Source organism: Sander lucioperca, chromosome 7, assembly GCF_008315115.2.
Source record: "Sander lucioperca isolate FBNREF2018 chromosome 7, SLUC_FBN_1.2, whole genome shotgun sequence".
Classification (NCBI taxonomy): Eukaryota; Metazoa; Chordata; class Actinopteri; order Perciformes; family Percidae; genus Sander; species Sander lucioperca.
In genome coordinates this window covers 4,478,532-4,504,784 of record NC_050179.1, presented here as the reverse complement: position 1 = coordinate 4,504,784, position 26,253 = coordinate 4,478,532, and the positions used below count along the sequence as shown (strand labels likewise).

At 37.1% G+C, this 26,253-nt stretch overlaps 1 protein-coding gene and 1 long non-coding RNA gene across 3 annotated transcripts in view; one reads left to right on the top strand and one right to left on the bottom strand.

Annotated features, from left to right (window-relative positions):
- The first annotated feature begins 367 nt into the window (after positions 1 to 367).
- LOC116038702 lies at positions 368 to 20,034 on the top strand. Its single transcript, XR_004102154.1, has 3 exons — positions 368 to 660; positions 17,559 to 17,562; positions 20,021 to 20,034. It is a non-coding gene; the product is annotated as an uncharacterized LOC116038702 (long non-coding RNA).
- The window catches only part of lrrc4ca (leucine rich repeat containing 4C, genome duplicate a), a 61,539-nt gene continuing 40,757 nt past the window's right edge, over positions 5,472 to 26,253 (bottom strand). For both annotated transcript variants that reach the window (XM_036003391.1, XM_031283287.2), the window contains exons 2-3: positions 25,810 to 25,883; positions 5,472 to 9,574 (exon numbers count right to left, since the gene is read on the bottom strand). In XM_036003391.1, coding sequence (XP_035859284.1) covers positions 7,577 to 9,523 — 1,947 coding nt within the window. In that variant the 5' untranslated portion in view covers positions 9,524 to 9,574; positions 25,810 to 25,883 and the 3' untranslated portion in view covers positions 5,472 to 7,576. The remainder of the gene's footprint in view (positions 9,575 to 25,809; positions 25,884 to 26,253) is intronic.

Genomic DNA, 26,253 nt, shown 5'->3' with positions numbered 1-26,253 from the left:
GACGCCTCTGACGCCTCTGACACTCATTCATGAGTGGTGAAGATAGTTGTGGAAACTTTCCCAGCTGGTCAACAACAGTACAGAAGTTAGCTAGCCATGGCACAAAGGCGCTCAGATCAACCACATGCTAAAAAGCGTAAAAGACCGGAGGCAGAAAACTCAGCAACTGTAACTGAATGAAGTAACGACCCTGCTAGCAACAGACGACGAGGAGCTTATCTTGTAAAAGAAGCTAGCAGCACCAGGGTAGCCACAGAGGGAACATCAACGTCAACTCAGTGCTGCCAGCCTCGGGGTCACACGTTTCACTTTTCACATTTTTAGGTCCAGCTTAACATGCGTTGAGAACTTCTGATACATTAGGCCTAGTATCTTTATGCCTTTAATTTGCTATTGCTGTGCTACAAAAACTTAAGGCTGCATTTCTCTATTTCAGTGTTTGTGTCAGGACTGACTGGCTTGCTTCACTTTGATTTAATATACTGTAATTCAGTGATGTGTTACCCTTGTGTGTTGTGGCTCCGTTTTTGAGCTTGTAGTAGGCATTTTCTGTACCATTGTCGTAGCTTTGTGCCTACATCCTGCGTTACCCGTGCCTAGTTTGTTCTGCCTTGGATTTTGGACTTTATTCTTGTTTTTGTTTTTTCGCTTGTGGAGCGTGTACCTGTGTTCCAGATTTATTACCGAAGCCTTAGTACTGTTTTGACACCACGAAGTGCCTTTGTTTTAATGAATAGAGATATTTTGTCTTCATCTTGACAGTATGGGTATGAAAGAAATTTAACTTGGTTAAATAGCGATAACGGTCTATTATTTCCCGATGTTTCGGGATCAGTAGCCCACGGCAGGCTAATTACGGTCTTGGATAGGCTATTTATATGAATTGAATCTCTATACAGTTCAAGTGTGGTGGTTGACTTTGGTTGAAAACTCTGGAAAATTTGTCAGCACCCCCAATTCAAAATATGTTCCCGCGGCTCTGAGCTACTGTGCCACCAAAGAGTTTGTGTTGTATAATAGTATGTCAAAAAAAGCCATTAAAAAGTCATAGTATAGTATGTTGAAAAAAGTGATATTATGTTGAAAAAAGTCATAGTATAGTATGTCGATAAAAGTGATTAAAAACTCATGGTATAGTATGTTGAAAAAAGTCATAGTATTGGATGTTGAAAAAAGTGAAAAAAAAGCATGGTATTGTTTGTAAAAAAAAAAAGATCATAGTACATCATGTTAAAAAAAGTGATAAAAAGGTCATAGTATTGTCTGTCAAAAAAGTCATAGTATGTCAAAAAAAGTAAAAAAGAAAGTCATAGTATTGTATATAAAATACAGCATAATATAGTATGTTGAAAAAAAGTCATAAAAATATCATAGTATAACCTGTTGAAAATAAAGTCATGGAAAGGGCCTGCCAGGACTGGGAATTAAACCTAGATCAGAGTCTGCAGTAACTATTTGCTGGTTGCCTGTTGGAGTTATGCTAACCACTGAGCCACCATGCCACCAAATAATGTGTGTTGAAAAGAATTATAGCTTACTATGTCGAAAAAAGCCATTAAAAAGTGATAATATGGTATGTTGAAAGAAGGGATAATGTAGTCATATTATAGTATGTTGAAAAAAGTCATAGTATAGTATGTTGAAAAAGTTATTAAAAAGTCATGGTATAGTATGTCGAAAAGTGATTAAAAAGTCATGGTATAGTATGTTGAAGAAAGTTATAGTATAGGATGTTGAAAAAAAGTGACAAAAAAGCATGGTAGACTATGTCAAAAAAAAGTAATTGTTGAAAAAAGTGATAAAATATCATGGTACAGTATATCAAAAAAAGTCATAGTATGTTGAAAAAGGTGATAAAAAAAATCATAGTATTGTATATCAAAAAGTCATAAAAAAGTCATAGTATAGCATGTCGAAAAAAAACGTCATGAAAAAGGGCCAGCCCGGACTGGGAATCAAAACTAGGTCAGAGTCTGCAGTGACTATTCGCTGGTTGCCTGTTGGAGCTGTGCCACTGAGCCAACAAAGAAATTGTGTTTTAAACAGTTATAGCTTAGTATGTTGAAAAAGGCCATTAAAAAGTCATAATATAGCATGTTAAAAAAAGTGACAAAAAAGGCATGGTACAGTATGTCAAAAAAGTCATAATATAGCATGTCGAAAAAACTCATGAAAAAGTCATAGTATAGTATGTCGAAAAAAGTGTTAAAAAGTCATAGTATTGTATATCACATCGAACCTGGGTCAGATTCTGCAGTGATTAGTTGCTGGTTGCTGTGATCCACTGTGCCACAAACTAATTTATGTTGAAAAAAGTGATAATAGAGTCATAGTCATAGTATATCATAGTATGGTATTTTGAAAAAAAATCAAGGTGTAGTACGTCGAACAAAGTCCTTGTACAGAATGTTGATCAAAGTCATTATATAGTATGTTGAAAAAAGTGACAACAAGGCTAGTATAGTATGTCGGAAAAGTGGTAAAAGTGGCCGGGTTGGCTCAGTGGTTAGAGCAGGTGCACATATACTGAGAGATTCATGCCTCGATGCAGAGGTCCAGGCTTCCTGCATATCTTCCCCCTCTCTCTCCCCTTTCTCACCTAGCTGTTCTGTCAAAATTAAAGGCGGAAAAGCCCAAAAAAAATCTTTAAAAAAGAAAAAGTGATAAAAAACTCATAGTATAGCATGTCGAAAAAAAGTCATATAAAAGTCATAGTCATAGAATCAGTATTCACACAATTAGTGAGCTGTCTTTGTTACACTGGTGTAACAAAAATCTATTGGTGTATTGCCCCTCACTATCATTTATTATTTATCTGACATTTTGCAATCCATTAATTAATCCAATGCTTTAACCATTGCTTACACTCTTGTACTTGCTACGGATTGGCCCAAAGGATTGTCATCACTCTTGGATTCAAATATTTACTGTTGGCCTGGCTACGTTGGGATATGACTTTGTCGCGTGGTGATCACAATCACAATCTTACGTGATTTGGCTAATTAGCGAGTGGTGATTTGGCTAATTAGCGAGTGGAACAATAGCTCACGAATGCTAATGATGGAGAGATTAATTAAAAATTGTTGTTTGTCTTGCAGTGGAATCTGCTCAGGAAGATCGCAATCACATGATGGTTTACTAATACAGTTTTATTAGCTCTCCTTAAGCTAAGACAATGGTAAAATGATTGGATTTAAAACATGTCATCACTAATAGTGTCATTAAGTGCACTTTGAGTGTTTGAGTAAGATATATATATATATATATATATATATATATATATATATTGTTTAAAGTGTAAACTGAAAAAGGACTGATCAGAGCACTGATTTATGTAAAGTCACATCATTTTAACTTTTCTTTCATTCCGACTATAACAATGGTAAAAAAGTAACATGTTTAAAATACATTAAGAATACAACTTTAAAAGGGAGGTTTAAAGATTCCACTTATTATCAGTATTGTGTATGTGCAATGCAATTGTAATATAGTACAAAAAACCAAATTGTTTTCAATAGCTCTTTTATCATTAAGACATATTTTCTTCAAGCCATTCTTTATATCAGATGTAAGATAATCAGAGCACTGATTTATGTAAAGTCACATCATTTTACCTTTTCTTTTAAGTTAAGAATATGACGTAAGAATATGACAGCATACTACAGTGAATTGTATAAGTTGTCTTGTATATCCTAGCATTGCAAGGTATTGCAGGGTTATGCATGTCAGTACGTCCCTGCCGCAATGGTACGAAGACGAAAGCCTGCAATTTCACTCTACTTGCGGAACTGATTCAGGTTTTACACTAATGCCATATAACAACACTTTAGATTGTGCAGCTAGGCATTATGATTGCATCGTCACCATGAATCTACATTTTCATAAATATTGTTTAAAACAGTACAGCCATGTATTAAAAATAGGTAGAAAAGATGGAATCAAGCCCTCAAATTTCTTTATTTTTTCTTAATTTTGATGATGAATGGAAATAGTTATAAATTAATTATTATAATCAAATTTGAAAGTGTAGTCAATTGAAATCAACAAATTACAGGTTTATAATGGCATTACAGATCATTAATAGTGTAATTATGGAGGGGGAAAGACAATATACTGTAATACCTTTGCATTTTAAAGTATGAGACTTTTAATACTGTTATATCCCTATCAATCCTCTTGTGGCACATGATGAAAGCAAGAATCAGACAATACAGAAAAACAACAATAGTTTATTTTAACCATATTTTGTGTATGAACTACAAACTCTTATTTCTATAATCGATCTCCATATCTTTTAAAGGTCATGAAAGAATGCTTACATGAAAATCAATCTCTTATTCTTTTACAGCATGTTTCTCTTTTTCACTTCTAGAACAGGATGTTGGAACATGTAAAATCAAAATTAAAAAAAAAGTTTTTGTTTTGTTTTATTCTCAAAATGTATTTTATATAAATCTACCACTACAACAGCATTCCCCCATAGGAAAAAAGAAAATAATGTGGAAAAAAAATAATATTGACCAAAAATATTTAGATATCATACATACATGAGACATGTCGACTAAAATGCAACAAATTTACCATTTAAATTTTCAGACGATTTACCTCTAACTAAAGGCAAAAAGGGAGGATGGTTAAACTCTCTTACATAAACTGAGTGGAATTGTGATCCGCATCCCACCACTAAGAACTCAAACACAAACTAAATGACACACACCCATGTCATTCTATCGTTTACAAATGTGCCAAACTCCACATAAGTGCAATTATGGGATAATTAGTGTCAGGGGGTGAAAATACATGATACGGGGTAATCAATTATCTCATTCCTTCTAGACTCAAATTATCTGGGGGGCTCATGTTATTTAGGAATCTACCCCCCCTTCCACATATGTGTTGTATGCAGCACATTCAAAGTGAATAAATCAATTTACTGAACAAATCTCCAGAATTATCTTGTTATCAAATTATCTTGAAATTTACAGTAAAGTGGGTCTCCATACTGAGTGGATAGTGGACAATAACCTCCTGCATTTGTACCACAAATGGTATCAAAGCTCCCATTAAGTTATTTTAACCTGGAAGAGGAAGACAAATGTGTGTGGGAAAACAAAACTAAATTATGCTATTTTATATTGGACTAATATTATAAAATGACCTCTGTAAAATATGAAGGGCAATTTGAGTTTTCACTTTACTACCAGATTACATACATAGATTATTAACAAATATAATCTAGGCAATTGTATTACATATCACAAGAGGGCCCCAGGTAATATTAGTCTTGTGGGAATAGGGATTTAGATTAGTATCTTATTGTTTAATTTAATTTCCTTTTTATACAGTATCCTAGTCATGAGATCATGAGACAGCTACTGTATCTTACTTATTCTCCCTAGTTGAAAAATTCTGATGCAATAAAATATGGGAAGTAGACTATTTGTCTTTTTGAGTCGAAAGCACTCATCCACTAAACCCATGTAGGCTGAAAAGGTAGCTGTAAAAGGTTTATAATTATGCCATTTTGTATGTTTGTCGTTATTCTCCAATGTGGGATAGTAAACTCTGCAGATGGACAGCAGAGGTGTTGATTATGCAGCAGGGCTAATTTGAGCAGTTTCAGGAAGTGTTGATACTTTATTTCTACCGTGAAAACGACCATTGCTACCATTGAAATCCACTGTAACCACCAGTAATCCAAGCCTACAACGTTCAAGCCTATAGAAGATAAGTGTTTTTAACTCACAACATACTGTGAATTTTAGATGGAGGACCACTTCCAGCTTTAAGGTTAATGGAGGGCATGGTGACTCCACAGAAGGTGCATGCCACTATCTCTAACATGAGTTTTTATGAGTAATTCTACTCTATGTATTTCCTAATTGTAACACATTGATATAATGCAAACTAAGCATGTCAGTGGCCTAACCTTTTTATATATATTACTGTTGGGGGACAAAATGCCTTTATTTCCTAAAAAATAAACATGGGGCATCTCCCTAAGTGTGTGATCTGATAAATGTCTGTCTAACTTCGGCATTTCTGCCGCCATTTTTCACAGTGGGGACTTTGAAATAGTTTCCAGGGTATGGGTGCCTGCAGAGCTGTGTTCATCCAAAGCCCATGGGCACATCAATTAAAATGGAAATTGTGTTGACTCAAAGGGTTGGGAGAGAGGCAGGTGCAACCCAAACATCTGGTTGATGCCCGATCCCACACATTCACCCCTAAAGCCTCTAGCAGCATAAGCCCCGCCGCTCAGGGCCAAGTCCTATGGTTGGCAGGGGCGAGAGTGTGAATCTGGGGCTGCCAGGCATTGCCCATGTGGAAATGTGGCACATAGATGACAGGCAATGTGCTCATACAGCTGTATAAAGGGTTTAAGCTCTTTCTTCAGCTCATCAGTCTGCTTCTGACAGCACTCAGTCCTGCAATATTGCAGATGAGGTAAGGGGTCCCAGCATGAAAAAGGTGGCTTCAAAGCAATCATCTTCATATGCCACATTACAAAGCACTGTAAGGTAAAGGTGACGCCATGATACATTGGAAACATTTCAAAGCAATGGATTTTGCCAGAATTTAAGATATTCTACATTCTTCACAATTATGTAGAATCTGAAGCAGCTGCTCCTGTATCACAACCCTCATAATGTAAATTGGTCTCAATGCAATTCATAGAATGTTCTCTATAATAATCAGAAGATGTCTCAGAGAATCTGGGAACTTGAGTCGAAACAAGTGGATATTAGGGATAAGATTTAGCATATTCATGAGGAACACAAAAACAAATGTAGTTTTTTTCATAGTTAATCAATAGAATTTAATTTAACTAAAATGCACTTTTAATAGTGAGCCTCGACTTTTACAACAGCAGAACGCAGGAAATATTTTCCTCGTCTATTGATGACAGAGCAGAGAGTGCCTAACATGTATGTGACAGATATAATTAAACAGTGAATTATGATAAAATGTTGTCAGACAGTTCTGTCACTCACTGTAACAAGTGTTCAATTCATCTCAGTTACAGATGGTCACAAAATATTTCATCACTTAATCTACAGCTGGAGAAAATTACTTATTTGCACTAGATTCCTTTGATACATGGGGGAAATGAGGTTATTTACTATCTCATCAGATCCAAAGACTGAGTTTACCAAAGTTTACCAAATAAGAACAAAAATTTGCTTCAGGAGTTTTTCTTCAACAGATGTCTTCAAACAGAGTTTGAAAGCATATTAGTAAACCAATCCTGTGAAATGAGAGGAAGGTGAAAAAAAAACATGAATTAAGTGCTGAAAAAATAATTGCAGAATAGTTTTTTCTTGATTTAACCACAATAGTTTTTTTCTTAAATAAATAACTTCTGTTTTGTAAAGACACTTTTTGAAACAGTAGACATACCCTAATTCCCAAAGTCATTGAATAAACATCACCAGCCACTGATTTGCCAAACACACGAGTCTGTATCTCCATGTTTGAGCCATAGTTCTCACAACCAATTGTCAGTTATGTCCTGTCAGTAATGTCTTTATGTAATTCCATCAGTTTCATAATGTCTCATTTTGAAAAAAAAGTATTAGATTTGGGTCTCTTGTACATTGTCTTTTGAGCTGGCGCGGATTAACAAAGGTTCGTGCGCTGAGCTGTGTATGGAGTTGATCGTGGAGGCATGGTTGTATGCAGTCTTATAGGTGTTATAGTGGTTGAGGTGCTCGTGCTCAAGAGGAGGCAGGGTCAGGTGGCCCTCCATGCCCGGGCCTCCTGTTACACAGTCCTCGTCCACATTGATGATCTCAATGGTGCGTGTGGGTGCGTGGTGGTTCTGCTGGTGGTGCTGTTTGCGCATCTTGTAGAAGATGATTAGCATGACCGCTGCCATGAGTGTGATCGCAACAAAGCAGCCAATGATGATCTTGGTCGTCTTCATTACCTCATCCAAGCCGTTCAGCGAGCCCTCCCCACCCAGCTCTGTGACGGGGATTGTGTAAGTCTTCTCTGTGGCGCGGGTGGAGAGCGGGATCCGGACTGTGGTGGTAGTTGTAGAGGTGGGTGAAACCGATTCCCATGTACCAGCAGAGGGTGTGGGGCCCACCTTCTGTTGTACAGCGGTGGTGAAGCCTTCATTATGTGGCGTTTCTATGGTCTCCACTGTCACTGTGGTAAAGTAGCTGAAGCTGCTGTTCTCTGTAGAGGACACGTTGAGTGTGGCAGATGCTGTTGTGTTACCTGCAGAATTACTGACCATACATGTGTATGTGCCTGTGTCCTGCATGGTAACATTGGTGAAGTTCAGAGTGCCGTCATTCAGCACAGAGATTCTGATCTTGTAAGCACCGTGTGTCATGATGGAACCATTGGGTGTAATCCAGCTTACAGAGGTCAAAGAGCTGGCTCTGCATTTCAACTCTGCAGCGCTTCCCTCTGTCACATTTAGGTCTGCGGGAGGCTCCACAATAACAGGAGCATAACAGTGAAAGTAGTTCTGGTCCAACTCGCCAATGTATCGTCCCTTATGCTGGGTTGGTGAGCTGCAGCGGGCACAGCAGCTGGTGTTTGCTGGCACCATCTCCTTAAGCCACCAGCTTAGCCAGAGGATGTCACAGTTACAATTCCATGGGTTGTGGTGCAAGTGCACCCTCTCCAGGTGATGTAAAGGAGTGAAGAGATCATGGGGCAAGAGGGTAAGATTGTTATGGGCTAGATTGAGCTCCACTAGTGACTGCAGGTCATCAAAAGAGTTCCTTTCTATGGTCTGGATCTGGGCATGCATCATCCATAGCTTCTGTAAATGGATGAGCCCTTTAAAAGAGCCAGGTCGGATGACAGCTAGCTGGTTCCCCGACATCTCCAGTTCATCCAGCTTCACCAGGGGAATAAGGTTGGGAATTTCCTTCAGATTGCACATTCCCAGATTTAAGTAGCGCAGGTTGCTCAGCCCTTCAAAGGCCCCCTCAGATATGTAGGAGAGCCGTTTGAGCTCCCCAAGGTCCAAACGCCTTAACGAGGGCACTCTGTTGAAAGCATAGGAGGGAATGCTCTCGATGGGGTTATTCCTCAGCCAAAGCTCCTTTAGTTTGGACAGGTACTCAAATGCCCCGTTTGGGATAGTGGTGAGGCGGTTATCAAAAAGCTCCAAGGTATTGAGGCTGGCCAGTCCATTGAAGGCCCCCAGTTCAATTTTGCGTATGTGGTTTTTGCTCAGCTGCAGGATCTCCAGATGTCTTAGGTGCTTGAAGCTGTCCACCTTTATGACCTGAATGAGATTTTCTTGCAGATTCAGGTAGCGTGTGTTGGTAGAGATGCCATCAGGGACTTCCCGCAAACCTCGTCGGGTGCAGATGACTTTGCTGAACTGGTTACTACAGGAGCAGACAGAGGGGCATGTCTGAGCACGTACCAGCCCTGCCACCACCAGCAGTTGCAGGGCCAGAAGCACCACAAACAAAGGGTCGGACAAGGCCCGGTTCCACCTAGGACCTCGCATCATCTGCTGCTGCTGAGAGGAGGTCATCTTGTTTAACATTCATAATTCATTGACTGGTCTTCCACTCTTTGGAATGAGGATTTGGGCTCACTGGAATGAAATGAGAGACAGAAGAGAGAAGAGATACATTAGATAATTGATCATGTTTGAGATTCCCTTTAATCACTTCTAATAATACGCACTGAAAATAAATAAATATATATAGCAAAGTAGAAATCCAAAAAAGTCAAATTTGAAGGTTTTCACCTAAAGATATTCTTTAGGTTTGTGTATCTGTTAAAGCCACTAAAACTCAAACATACATACACACACACACACACACACACACACACACACACACACACACACACACACACACACACACACACACACACACACACACACACATACACAAACTTGCAACCTTGAGAGTGCCTTATATCCATCTCTGTTTCTGGGCACACTGTCCTCCATGCACTCTGAATCTCAATCACGTAAAATAAAATCACAATGAAGCTGCCAACTTCTGTGCTTCTGTCTATCTCTGTGGGAGGAGGAAGGGAGGGAAGAAAAGCAGCTATGACTGCTGTGTTGTGTGATTTATATTTGAGACTCGAGACATAAATAATAAGGAAGCTCGCCACCCACCAGTCCTTCAATCGAGTTGAGATATCTGAAAATGTCTGATTACAACTCACAGTTCCTCAAAGGCACGTATGTGACTGGAATGTCAAACAAGCAAACCAAAATGGTACTGGGGAATTTGTTTGCGTAACTTTTTATGTATTAAGCCAAAGGAAACTGGGGAAATACAAACAGCGTATTCTTTGATTAAGATTTGCTGTGTGCAAGAGAGATGATGCTATGGCAGCAATGGAGTGTGACTAAATGACAGATGTTTATTTAATTGATTCAGCATATGTTAACTTCCTGTTTTCTACTCAGCATACCAGTATTCCTCAAACTTGTTCATGTTTTCATGGTTGCATAGTGAATAATGGTTACAAAAGGTGCCATTTATACAGTATAAACGACAAGCTAGAAATATAAAAAGTAATAAAGCATGTAAAGCAATAAGTTAAAATCATGAACTGGAATTCAAATTGTGAGTTTTAAAAGTGACCTATATGTAGAATGACATACGACGATACAATAATTGAAGGCATAACAGTATCATCATAAGTCCTTTCAAAGTGAACACCATACCATATAGTATATCTAAAGGATTGATATGGTGCTTCTGATTGAATACTAATTTATAGAGTGGTTCAAGTATTCAAATATCAAAATCCAGCCTTCCTATAAATCAATTAAGAGATAGCTTGTTACACTACTAAGATGCTAATTACATTAGCTTCAGTGTTCAGCTATGACACCCCTGTGTGACTTTATAAATAAACATATCAGTACCTACTGATGTTAAAGGGAGTGAACTATATTTTAACAAATGCATTATGAAAGACTAGAGCATAGCTGAAGTGTTCACTAATACATATACAGTAATTACAAGGGAATGCTGTTGCTGTTACTATTTTAGTAGTGCAACTGCTTGTCGTATAGCTGTCAGAATTCATTCAAACATTATTTTCCATTTTTGTACAAAAAGCTGGATTCTTTTCCCTCTGTAAGTGAAAGACAGGGAAAGACTCTGGGCAGGTTGGAAGTGAGTCACAGAGCTAACATAGATAAAGAGAAACATTTATAGAGCCTCTAATCTGACGTGAATGTTTTTTGAATGTGGGAGAAAAATGGAGCACGTTCAGAAAATCAATGTGAACATGAAGAAAAAGATGTGAACTTCACAAAGAAAGTGCTAGAGTTACAACCTGCACTGACATGACAGTGATAAACACTGTTGTTCATCGTGTTGAGATACAAATAGCTACAGCAAAGCTGTCTGACTGTCACACAAAGGTTTTAATATAGAGTAATCATGTGCGCTCTAAGAGACAAAGGTTCTTTTGGAATGTGTTTGATGGATAAAGTGAAACAGCTTCATAACAGTCATAAGGTTTTCAAAAATAAACATTGTCATTTTTTGTCACTGTCTCAATTGTCACTGACACTGTGAGTTTACAACACAAACTAACAAAATCATAAAATTCGAAAATGGTGTATGACGTTTTAAAAAGGAAGGGCTTTTCAGTGTTGATCTTTAAAATACTGCAAATAAAGACATGCATGAACAATTTTGCTCAAAGGTGAATTGTGCTCACACAGACACACACAAACACACACACAAGCATGAACGCCCGCACACGCACACACACACACACACACACACACACACACACACACACACACACACACAAACACACACACAAGCATGAACGCCCGCACACGCACACACACACACACACACACACACACACACACACACACACACACACACACACACACACACACACACACACACAGTATTACAGTTTAACAACATTAGCATGACATCTGATTTCTGAACAGAATAGAATAAAAATGTACTACATGAACACAGTTGTGGGATTACTGTATTTTCTGCTTCTTTACACACAACCTAAACTGCAACAAAAAGCTCTTCACTTACAGTAAGAACAAGCAGGCTATTACTGTAACTACTGATTAATTGCTTGATTGCCGACGCCATTAATTCTTCAATTACACAATTTAAATTCCAAGCAGCTAAAGCCTGAGGGTGGAGAAAGAATGCATTTCCACGCAGGGGTCCAGGCAAATGTGACAGAGATCACACACTATGCTGAAAATCACATTCTTTTATAGATAACTATAAATAATTATTTACGGCTTTTTGTTTTTTGTTAGGAATTAAAACCTTGCACTAAACAACTGGCTACGGTACAAACCAGGGTAAAATATGAGGTTCTTGCATCTTCTGCTGACTAAAGATGACTGACAGTTGAGTGAGTTGTAATAAAAGTGAACGGAACACACACACACACACACACACACACACACACACACACACACACACACACACACACACGTATTATTCAATGTTTTTTTTCAAGGTGAAATTCCATTACTGTAATAATATGACCAATTGACCAACTAGAAAATATTCTGAAAAGTTTGGATTTGTGAATAACTATCCCTCGGATTAGGAATCCCTCTATTTAAGATACTTACTTATCCTCCTTTTCAAGAGATCAAATCTTGAAAAAAAGCAACAATGAATCAGCGATTCCGATTTATGGCAGCAGAAAAGATGAAGTTGATTTCCAAAGCAAACAATGTGTCCTCACACTGACAATGAAAGCAGCAAAATTGGATTTTTGTATTGCAGTGAAGGAATTAGATGAAAAGAGATAAGGAAAATGAGATTAAGAAAAGAATGCATTTTCAAACTTTTGTCCTAACAGATTATGAACTGCCAGCTGTCTCTTTGTCTGGGAGAGAGTTCTAAAGCATGACCCAGATTAGCAGGATTGCAGACAGTTGAAGAACAAGATCTGCAACATTTCTGAATTAATTTCTGGTTTATGAAATGGAAAAACGTCATACTGAAACCAAACATACAAAACATCTCTGTATGTGGCGTACATAGATGACAAAAAAGCTAAACTTCCCAATCAAATCTTACACTTGTGGCATCAAAGGATGCTACAATGTCAATTCATATGATCAATTTAGTCAATTTAGTGACCACTTTCCAAAACTTACTCTGACTTGATATTAGTAAGAGCTTGACTGACCCCTTTATAAACAATTATTATTGTTTATTATTATTTTTATAAGAAAATACAATGTGTGACTAGCCAAAAGCTATAACATATAAATGATATATAAAATATATTATACATATATGATATAATATACAAGTAGCAGTGTATAAGAACTGCATTATAAGAATAGTTAGTGCGGTTTAAAAGATGCCAAACAATAGCTGCACTAGCTTATAATATATAAACACAAATCTCTGTGACAACACAGTGCATTTTTATAGCAACAGTAACAGTTCAGCCTGGTATGAATCAAATACTGTACAGAAAGCACTTGTGTGCCTGTATAGAATCTCACATGGCACATTACTCCTTACATCAGGGTGTAATTACAGCAACCAGCTCTTCACTCCTTTTGCCACAAACCCTCCCTGAGGATCTGCCATCAGACCACTTAAATGTAACCAATGGGGATTAAATTTGGCAGCCATAAAAACAAGAGATGTGTCTCTTTGCATGACACAACTAATCAGTATTCATACTGCATAAATACAATGGCTGTCTCGTTGATATTGCTGAGCTCTCCTTCTCATCCAGAGTACCAGCACACTGTACAATGACTACACTTTCCAGTCTTAACACCAGCTTACCAAACAGATATATTTAGATTCTTCTTAGAGGATGCATACAAAATAGACAGTGTTTTTCACAGAAACAATGATTTTGACACTTTTTTTATGTAGCCTACCCATCTACAGATAACTGGGGGTAATACAGATGAAGCCTTTTCACAATTCTTATTTATAATCAGCTGGTGTTATTAGGAAGAACAAGTTAATCACCTAAGGGACTGTTCGTTATTTAATTAAGGGGCCACCGGAGGAGTTTTGTGGCCTCTAACCTAAAAAGACTTGACCCTCCCCTTGTCAGTAATAATTTTCCTATGACCCTCCAAAATGATTTGAAAAAGAGGCATGACCCTCCCCTTGCGTGCAAGTTTGCACTTAGCAAAGAAGTACAGATACCATTTGATTTTTACAGCCATGATGTACAGGAGTTAACCTCTGCATTCTCATCTTACAGATCACACTCCTCTGTTATGGTGTGGTGGCCATTTCAGTAGATTTACTCACTAACATTGTTGTGGAAACACAATAAGCACTGGAAACTAAATGCACACTTCATGCATTACTGCATTACTTCAAATACTAAGTTACTCCTCTAGTAAACTAGTATTCACATGAAATAAAACAATAAAACATTGAGACCATTCAGCAAAGGACACTGGGATATAACCAATTCAACACTGGTTGCTATGGACTTGTCACTAGGCTTCGTCATTGTATATTTTAACACATAGGTAAAGCTGCCGAAGCTGAACATTATATTCCAATATTCCATAGTCTACCATCATTTAACAAGTAGTTGACATCTATTCAGCTAGCTATGTGTGTCTCTACACTATTTATATTCTAAATGTATGTTATGCTTGTATAAATCCTATGTTTCAAAATAAGGTTTTTTTTTATTTTATACAGCAGTTTCCACTGGGTCTTACTCCTAGCCCTTTTCATGAGTAAAGTATTTCTAGGGGCTGTATCCTATTTTTACATTATAAATCTGCCAGAAAAGGCAGAATGAATTATTTAGCAGGGCTATTGGGTATTCTAGTGGGGCTAAAGCCCCCTAAAATAGGTCTGGTGACGCCACTGCTTGGCAAAAAAGCATTAAGTGATTTTTTTTTTCTTCTCTCTTTTTTTGGTCAACAAACACTCAGTCTTTACAAACAAATTCATAGCTTCATTTAAAAGGTAAGGAAAGTGAAAGGGCGCTTGACCTGAGGCGTTCTACACTGACTTAATTTTTGAGTGCCCACTGATTATGACTTTTTAGTGAGGAGTGACAGACAGAAGTGTTGGCTTTCACACTGCATGGCATGGAGGGCAAAGCATGATGAGAGACTGTAGAGTGAGAGATGTGTGTGACAGAGGAAGGTTGGCATGTATGCTATGGACAGAGAGAGAGAGAGAGAGAGAGAGAGAGAGAGAGAGAGAGAGAGAGAGAGAGAGAGAGAGAGAGAGAGAGAGAGGGAGAGGGAGAGCGACAGATAGATAGAGTGAGAGTAATGAGATATAAATCAAATCAGGTCACTTCTTGATAATGGCAGCAATCTTGCAACAGCTCCAAATATAAACCAGAATCCTTTATGGATTCCAGTGCGGGAGGGATACCCACCACAAGAATCGCAAGCCTTCACCTTTTTTCTTCTCGCCAGCACCTCACAGCATAAACGTGCAGAAAATACTATGACTAGTGCAATGAATTGGTTGGCTGAAGGTAGTTTCGTGAGTTGGTCTCATTAGATGCTTTTCAAGTAATTTTAAATGACATGGATTCAGGCACATCGGGCTGTAAATGTTTTTGACTGATTGATCTGTTTTATCCCTGATGTAGATAACTTCTGCCAAACAGTGATGAATATTTTGATATTTTATGATCCTGTAATTTATTATGTATTTTCTTTGTGAATTGTTATGTTTTATGTCTGCAAGTGTGTTAATTGTGCTGCTGCCTGTCTTGCAAAACAGATTCTTAATCTGAGTCTATTCCTGGTTAAATAAAGGTTAAATATATATACATATATTTTTTTTAATATTATCATATGGGGAAATGTTTGTGATGCAGTCATGTTTTGCATACAGTGTTTTGTGACTGTTTATCTTAACTCAGTATGACTCAACTGCTTTGCTTCTATATAGGGTTAGAAGCAATTCATTTTACATATATTTCATTGATTTATTGTTTTGTCTTCTAGTTGACACATTTTCTCCACCTTCTAATCTAATTAGAAATATCAAGATCACGCATTAATATCACTGATGGTCTTCACTAACAGCTAAAATGGTAAGAGATCTCACAAGAGACTTTTTTGTTCTATGTTGTTCTATGATACTTCATAATAATTCGATTTAAAACCTGCAACCTACTGACCAGTTGTACCGTACTAAAGCAATATATTTGAAATCACCTCCTGCGGCACTCTCCAAATTACATATCTAATGATTTCTTTAGGTGAATTTCAATAATTTGTACACAGCAGAATACAACAGGAATGGGGGGCTAACACGAGCCTTTCTCACAAAAAGCATATGTTAAGCTCTTTTTAACATAACTCACAAACTATTAATAATTTACTAAGTGTTTCATATGCCGATAACCTCTTGGTCTCATTTACATACACCATCAACGTCCATGCGTAAACACTTCAGCAAACTTGCTTAGCAAGCCGTATATTATCTGTAGATACACTCATTACACTCACTTATTTTGGTCAGCTTTTTTCTTTTTTTTTAAAGATCATTTTTTTGGCCATTTTCAGCCTTTATTTTGATAGGACAGCAGAAGACATGCAAGGGGAGAGAGAGGGGGAATGACATGCAGCAAAGGGCCGCAGGTCAGAATCAAAACTGGGCCAACTGCGTCGAGGAGTAAACCTCTATATATGGGCGTCGCTCTACCAACTGAGCTATCCAGGCGCCCATTAGTTTGGTCAGCTTTGAGCGGGGTTTCCAACAAATCACTGCATGAAGCTGCAATGGTGTTTGATTTTATACTGGTATTACACTGTGTGAGAGTCAAAGAAGAGACTTGCTTGTCTTTTCAGTGTCTCTTTGTTTTATGCTTGTATACAGTATAATATAGCTCATATATAGTATAGCTACAAAAAAAGTCATATTCTTATAATGTTACAGATTTTCTAAACTTATTTTGAGTAGGTTCAATTTCTGATCCTATGCAAATATGATAAGGTGCCAAATACTGCAAAATCTGAATTTCAAATGTATTAACAGCAATATCGCAACCAAGCTGTTTGACCAGTGTTTAACTTAGATGCGTTATCTGGCAAATTTGATTAGTTGTTCTGTTTTTTCACTATTTTTGCACTGCCCTGTTTGTATCTGACTATTATAGTGCCTGAGTCTCAGTAGAGTTTCACAGTTGAATTAATTAAACATACTTTAGACATGTCCACTTTTAACAGTGTTGTGCAACCTAATTTTAACCATATAGCTGAAAGAGTCAGTATTGGCATTTCATTGCTGTAAAAACTCAAAGTATTATACAGTAATTGTAGTCCGTCACATATGAACATCACATACAGTATGTATCTATTTTGTACATTGCACAGTTTTACACTTGTAAGTACAATATTCAATAACATATGTACTGTTTAGGGACACTCTGGAATCCCATGTGTGCGTCAGTATGAATTGTGTACCCCTAACCTTCTTTGTCACAGCTTAAGATACAGAGCAATGCACTGATAATGAGCCACCATGAAATGAAGTGCTCAGAAAAAAAAAAAAAAACTGAAGATGGTCATACTGTTGCTCTTTTTCAGTGTCTTTTGTTTTAACCAGCCAAGGGAAACAGACAAGCCGAGTACTTTGAATTGGTGCTTACTAGCCAAGTGAGACAAACTGACAGCTGCTCCCCTGCCCACAGCCTGACATGCTTCCACTCACAGCGTGTCTGTCTCATCCATAACAAGATGGTGAAATGAATTTGATTAATCCAACAAACACCAATTCAACCAGCAATCCCCGCATGAAAATGGATTAAGAAGTTACTATATAAATGAAGCAGACCCCATTCAGAAGCCTACCCTTGTTGTGCGATTTCAACTATACCTGCACTTATCAACTATTTTAATCCCATAAGTGTGTGCAGTTTCTTGATAAACTCCTTGGGCCTCCAATAACATCCTCATCCTCGCACTGTTTATATTTTCATGTACTTCCTGAGGTTCTGTGCTTTCTATTATTTGCTTCCTCTCAATTCACAGTTTGAGTTTTATGTGACTATGGAAAAAGCAGAAAAGGTTTTTGCCAGCTCATTATCATCAGCATACAGTCCTAATTGGAACCGTATACAATGAAGGGGGAAAGAAAAGAAGAAGAAAAAAAGCCATTAGTAGATGCAAGCTCATCTAATGAGCAGCTGTAACGTCAGCTACAAGTAAGCATTCTATCTCAGCTCGTCTGCCTATAACCTTTATTACCCTTTCTTTATTACAGTGTACATATACACAAGAAATGTGGGGAAGGTAAAGGAATATAGCGTGCAATAAAGGTCTCCAGTCAGATTGAATTGGTATTGTTGCGGTTATGTGGCATGCGTTTTATCCACATGGCTGCCGGACACCTCCAAGCAGTCTTACTTTAAAATCAGTGTACTTAGAAAATAAGCTAATTTTCTAGAGACTGCTGTGTTTATCCAACTGTTTATTGGACTGTGTTTATTTAAAAACCTTAAACAAACTTATTTAGTTCTCAATGGTTGAAAACACAAATCCATAAATTATTTGGAGACAAATTGGAGCAGGGTGAATTTGGCCATACGTCAGTAGCATTTTTTCATTTGAAAAACTTGAAAACATTTGCAATACTCAATCGGTAATGCTGAGACCCATTATTAGCGGAGACAAGGGTCACATACAGTAGTACAGGAAGCATTTGTTTGCTTGCCCTTGGAATATTACTTTAACCTGAATGGACCTTAAATTATAATTCTTTCTATTTCATTTTCACCATAACAAAAGGAAAACTTATTTGCTTTGACAATGGGGCCAGGAAAGCTACAGTTGAAGCTTACACACAGCTGGGAATTTCAAATGTTGTCGAACGAAATCAAAGGCATAGAAGCCTTAAAATTAATTAAAGACCCCCTTCATGTTTTAAGACATATAGAAAGACTCTGCTTGGAATAATAATTTGTTTTTTTTCTCACAAAAAACATGTATTACCTCATCATTATTACATTAAATGTTCTTAAAATCTTCTCCTTTTCCCTCAGTGAAAATTCCAAAAGCCATGAATATGTAAATATTATTCATTTCCGCAGAGAAACTGCACAATATGTCTCATATGGAAAAGTCAATTCTCAGTGTACGTGCACTGGAGGTTTCAGGTTTCCACAGTACACTTGTTGCAAATTTGGCTTCAAACTCTGAAACTGAAAGTTTTTGGCTCTCGGTTTAGTTTAGGTTGTGAGTAACAACTTTTTGTCACCTCATAAGTAAAGTGTTACCTGTCAGTTTTTTTCTCCCCAAGTGCTTCTTCATGCAACCATACATAGGTGACTGTAGTATTATCTCACTGTTTGCAATGACGCATCATTCTCTATTTTTTTTATTTTTTATTTTGTTGGTGACGATGCTTTACTTGTGAATCAACGTTCCGGTATCTGCTAGAGAGAGTGGTGTGTCACCAGAGCGTGAGGAGGGCGTTGTATCATTACTGAAGGACATCACACTTGTTATTCAGGTGCAGGCCAGTTCTACCAAGAGACAAGAGAGCAATTGGCCTACCCCTCAGTCAGAGAATGACCCCGACCATGCAACACATTTTCCTGATAAATGAGCCACAGTAATTTCAATTGGCCTCTTTGGACACAAGTTCCCGACCAGGAGCTCATTTAGGGCAGCTGGCATTGAAAATACATGCAAGGATACGTACTGTACACATGTGCATCTGCATCTGCATCTGCATGAGCTGGTACACACACATCCGAGTACGGACATACACGTTAAATACGCAAATGCAAATGTTAACACACATACAGTAATAATAATAATAGTAATGATGATGATAATAATAATACATCAAATTTATAAAGCGCTTTTCTAGGTACTCAGTAGTAGTATAGGTGAAGTGTCCACATAATTATCCATACAGTATAGCCAATGTCCATCTAAAGTCATTAGAAACAACCATGTGATTGCTATTATTCCTGATAAAAAAAAATATAATTTTTTGCTCCGTCCTGCACAATATTTTGATTCCTGTTATTCCTGAAGAAAGAAAGGATTTGTACCAACTGCATTGATTTTCAACAGAAGGTGTGTACCTATGTGAGAATGTGTCTGTGGTGTATGCTTTTAGCATGTGAAAATCTTTACAAGCTGTGTATGTGACAGGCTTCTTGTTTCACAGTGAGCAGCGTGTTGGAGGCGTGGGCTTGCGGATGACAAGAGTAATTGGTCAAATCATTCGTCACCCTGTGAACATTTCAGAGAGGCTGTGGGCAGCAAATGGCTGCTAACAACTACTCTTCAAGGATGTGGGATGAAGGAGTCTGCCCACAATACCGCTGTCATTCCGGTGTCCAGTTGAGGTCAGGGTTAGCATGCATTACTTGGAGTCTGACCGAGCCATACAGAGGTCATTCTGAGGCTGTGAACCCCAAACATACAGGCAGCGTAGTGTCCCTGTGGTTGAGTTTGGGGCTTAAGGGAACATGTGAGATAATAGGGAGATAGGAAGCACACTGATGATATCTACAAACCAGAGACAAAACCGTAGGCTACAGTGTCAGAAAATATAACAAAATTAAGTCTGATAAGACTATACACCTATAATCCTTTGGGACTGACACTGGAACTGGATAAACACTACACCTGTGTTCTCCTTCTCTGAACATATGACTGATTTTAACATCTGTTCATTGTTGACATGTTCAAGGACACATACTTGCAATGTCTCCTTGACTGATGTGTCAGTATATCTGTAACATCAGTTGGACTGAAGATCATCTGCTAAGAGAATGTTAGCTAACTGACAAGAATAGCAATACGTGTGGTAACAATAACAATTGTTATGATGGTAACAATGAGAGTGGGGGGACCTCTGGTGGTTTGGAAACACATCATTACAATAAAGAAACCTTTACAACAAATATACATCTTGATTTGATTTACCTGAATAATAAATGGATGCTAAAGGGGGGAAATATTATTTCATTTTAATTAATAATTTAGATAAAAAATTATTGTCAGCTTTGTGATGTATGTGTGTGTGTATGTGTGTGTGTGTGTGTGTGTGTGTGTGTGTGTGTGTGTGTGTGTGTGTGTGTGTGTGTGTGTGTGTGTCTGTGATTATAAATGCCAATAGACATAGGGTTTAGGAAGTTTTACCTAGTAGGCCTAGAGTAGTATGATGTCATGCTGGAAGATGGGATTTGTTAAAAAAAATGCAGCTAAAAGTGAAGGATTTAGAGCCCTTGTTCACAATAATACAAATTGTGTTTCTCTAATTGATTAAATACACTGAAGAAAGAACAGACCTAATAGACAATTATTTTTTACATCTTGCAGCTTCTCAGCTCTGAATGCTGGATATCATCATTGTTCTACTGGGCAACACCGCTGTTAAAATGTTTCTAACCACAATTTGAGGTAGAACTTAGACTGAAAATAGGGAAAAATAGAAATGTCGAGAAATCTCACCAGTCATACTACTGCATATTTTATGACCTCTAAATACTATCTATATGTGTATTAAAGTAATGTTATATTTCCAAATATTATGCCACAAGAAATATTAATGAAAGATAAACTGAGTAAATGGCATAATACCAGGCCATATATTTTACCTTCTCCCTTTACAACAATCGACTTCATATTCATACACACACTATCCTAGTTTGGAGAAGTTCACAACCACATTTCAAAGGCAAATTCACAGAATGAATGAGTTGGGTATGGCTGCAGCCTGAAGACCTCCCGTCTCATGCCTTCCGTCTCATGCACTCCCGGCTGGTGCCTTCCCCGAGCTTTTACTTTTCAAAATAAAAGCTTACGTCTGGTCCGCTATGTCTTCGTACTTTGATGTTTTTGATGTTTTTGAACTAAACAGTACCGCAATCATGCTAATGAATACAATTATTTTTTCAGCAGATGTCTTTGTTACAACACGATTGAGCTAGCAAAGCAGTTTTGTGTTTATATGTGCGGGCGGAATTTATTCACTTTGGGAAATCCCATAGTTACAACATGAGTGAGCTAGCAAAGCAGTTTTGTGTTTAAATATGTGCGGGATTTATTCAGTTTGGGAAATCCAACGGTCTCTACAAAGCTGTAGCTCAAAATGCCTGGCTTACTAAACAGGGCAATATTACACTCGAGGGTACACTTCAGTGATGCTTACGGACCTCAAAAGTAAACACTCCCATGTAATATGGCTTAAACGAATGCTGATGCAGTTTTCAATATTTTATGGTTTCAGAAACGGGGTTAAACAATATTTTATCATAATCCTAATTTTAGAAATTTCATATCTATATGCAGCTTTCGAAATTATAGATAAAAAAAGATTTATAATACATATTGATTAACCTCCTCTTATCGAAATTTTAGATTATATCAGATCCCCTTCTAGTGGGAGGCATAAACACCATTTTTTATTGTAGCCTACTCTTATGTGGTCTCATTGTAGGCCTATAATTGTAAATGTGTATTATTTTAAGTATTATGTGGGGGGCTTCATTGTTGAGCTATACATTTTTCACTTGGCATACATTTTTATGTTATGCTTGTGCTTTTTTTTAAACTGTTATGAATTTGCAAATAAAGCAGTAATAAAAGAAATTGTAAAGTCATCGCAAGTTTCATCAAATAAACAATAGGCCTAGGCTATACGTTAACATCAGGGATACAAATATCATCCACAAATCTGCCAACTATAAGCTATGTATGGCCATCGTCAATTAAAAAGTTTAAACGGCTTTCAATTAATTGCATCATAATCACTAACTTAACTGTGACTTAATCTAGAAACTAATTCACGATTTCGTATTTTGACCCTCTGAATTTACCGTTGGACACACCCAGGCAAGAGACGGGAGGCATGAGATGGGAGGTCTCCAAGCTGCAGCCATATGAATGGGGAAGAGAAGGTGATGAGAGTGATGCTCCTTTTACTTAACAACATCATAACTTTCTGCAGTTGAAAAGAAAAATAGGATATTACATTACAAAACTATCATACTTTTCTAATTGAATGATGCCAACAATCAAAGAACAGTGAAGCTCATACTCAGAAAACACAGAGGGACTCTGCAGGGAGGTCTGCTGTAAAGTTATAGTTGTGATAGTCCAGAAATAAAGGATGACTAATTATGATGTTTTTCATTCAATAACACACCACCACTTGTGAATAAACATGCTTGGGAACATGTATGTAATTTTATTTTTTTGTTTTTTAAACTTGTGACCATGGGAAAAGGTGACATTAGGAGGAAAGAAAAAACAAAGAAACATGTAAATTGATTCCATTGCATCAATTCAATATCATTTCCATGAAAAAACACAATCTCCTGCCCCACTGGGAAAGATATAAAGGGTGGATAAAATAAGAAAAACACCACATGAAAAGGAGCTTTGAAATAAGTAAATCACAAAAGCAACTATTAATGTGAGTCATAACAAACAGGATGAATGCCATTTTGCCTTTTAAAGAGCTTTGACAATCATCACTGTATGTGAGTTTCAAAAGCAACACGACTAGACCGACAGCCTATCAAAGAGTCCAGATAGTCAGTGATTGATTTGCTTCTGTATCGGCTGTAAAAAAAAAACTCCAGAATGATTTACTGTGGCAGCGATAATAGACGCAAAACTTATGACAACATATGACCAAAACAGACAAACAGCATCATCAGCCTAGAGTAACAGTGGTTGCAAGTAAAATCTGTTTACACCAGAGGCGTATTTCTTCATGCAGTCCAAAAGCTTTGAGAAAAAAAGAAATACCGCCTGACACAAAGGTGAAATATATATATTATAGTGCATAATACATGGTACATATACTTCTTACAGTGTAAGCAGAGGTACCGGCATAGAAACACTGCTTAGAGTCATAAAGTTCTTTTTGTGTTTCCACTTCAGTACCTTTATATTGTAATTTCTTTCCATTTTCTTCACAGACTTACTCATGCGTCAAAGCAGCCACATGTCATTTCTCATTCAGTGCAGTGCTGTGATTGGGTGAAGCCTATACAATCTAACTCTGTCCTTATCTATCAATCAAATCATTTCTTAACACTTCAGTCCTTCAGTACCAGAGCTGATAGTCATTTGCTATTTAATAAATAACAAGTATAAATAACAGTAATCAATGTCTTGTTTTTAAATTGTATTTACATGCATTATTGTACTTATAGCTGGAGATTTATGGTCTGTATGCTTGACTCTGGACCACATGTGTGTGACTATGCATCTATTACATGTACATAGAGTAACAGAACTTAAAATGATTGCCAGAAAAAATGCTAAGTTATTGCCTCACTACTTAATCAACACAGTTGTGGAAACTAAAACTTTAAAATTGTATTTCTACTGCGTAACTGTAAGTTACTATATGCAGTACTTGTCAGTATTCTGGCCTTGAATAAAAACTGTCGCAGTCTTGATTTTGTGAAGGCTAATGGACCAAGATGTATAAAGAGCAATATAAAAAGTCTAAAATAGTCTGATAGTTGTAGTTTGGGGAAAAATCCAAAGATGCCCACAATATACCAACAATACCATTTCCACCTATTAGTCATTATTGTGGATGTGGGAGTCATTATGTTCAATACCTGCTCTGCATGACTGTAAGTGAGGCTACAAAAACTGATTATTCCCAGAAAACATGCTACAAGAGGCTTCGACAGCTTCTGTGACTGCTACAAAATAGTAATTCCTACCATAGGCAATACAACTTTTTAACACTTCATCACTGAGTGTTAGAAAAGACTTGTATACATCACAATAAGTGCAACTTGCACAAACATAGGTTTTACTTACATATTTATACATAGTATTTAAGTAGGTTGTAATTTTTTTTTTTTGTCACTTGTATATACATTTGTACATTCTTTCCTTTGTATTTTTTTTTATCTTTATTTTTAAATAGTTGTTCTTGTAGTCTATCCTATTTATTATTTCTTGTATATTCTGTATGTGTGCTGTGTGTCTTGCTGCTGTAGCAATGAAATTTCCCAATTTGAAATCTATCTAATCTAAACACTCAACACATTTAAAAATTATTCAGTTTTTATTGATTTAATAAAACATTTTCTATAATGCAGACTTGCATGGTGTTCCTAAAAGAACAGTGTGCCCCTAGTAAAAGTAAAGTCCAATTACTGATTAACAACATCCTTGAACTTTTGTGATGACATCTTAAAAATGTAAAAATATTTCGTAAGCAAGCATTGTAAGACAATGCTGTTATTTTGTCTGACCCCTGCATATGATTACGCAAACTTATAATGATTTAGAAGGTACATAATGTATCTTGGAAAGTATTCGATGACTAAGTCATCAAATAGCTCAAATAAATTGGGGGAAAAAAAGAAATAGCATACAGTTAATTCATTCTGCCATTTATTTACTTTCCTCACTAAATCCTTTTCATGATTACAGAGGGGCTTGAAGCTAAGACAGAGAAACATGCTGGTGATTTATAGTTTACACTCCGCCAGAATTAGAGACCTTTAGAATGTGCTGTGTTCCCACAATTTAAGAAGTGTAGTTTGCTGAGGTAATACAAGTGATTTATTTTGGCTGAAAAGGTCTATTCTCAGTGTGAGTGAATGGTGTATCCACACCGAAGACTAACTTTACCTCGGCAGCTCTTTTTTAAATGGCTGATGATCTGATCAAAGGCATGAAAAGGAGTATGCTATTTCTTTTTTTTTTTTTTTACCTGTTTAGAGTTTAGATTGACCACATACATTTCTGACATGACAAACAAGCACAAAACATGTCTTTTTCTTTTAACCTTTCTTTTTCTCTAAAAGCATTAACTCTGCACATGTCCTGTGGATCCAGGTTAAGCTTCTGGTTCTGTCTAATTCACTTCTTACCTGCCAATTCAATCAAAGTTCCAAGGGGTTCTGGTCATCCTCATGTTAACTTCCAATCCACCATAAAGCTGTCCCTGAAAACACAAAAGGCAAACTGTAAGAATACTTTAAAAACAGATTTTATATAGTGTGAAACCATTTGTGGCTACTCCGTTTCATGGGCTCCATGGAATACAGCTGAATAATGCATGTTTGGGAAAGATTAGGATGCATCTACCAAAAATGCAATTTTTTCAAACCCCCAGGAGAGAGTGCATCTAATTCAAAATTCTCTTTACTGTTTCTAAATAATCATTGAGTCATCTTGTTAGTTTTCCCTTTAACCACTTGCTCAGCACTGTTTGCTGATGCTCATATTTTAGTGCCTTTTGAGAACCTCTATCTAACAAGAGGAGCTTTACAGTACACTACTGTAAGTCAAAAGAGCTCATTCTCCAGGGACAA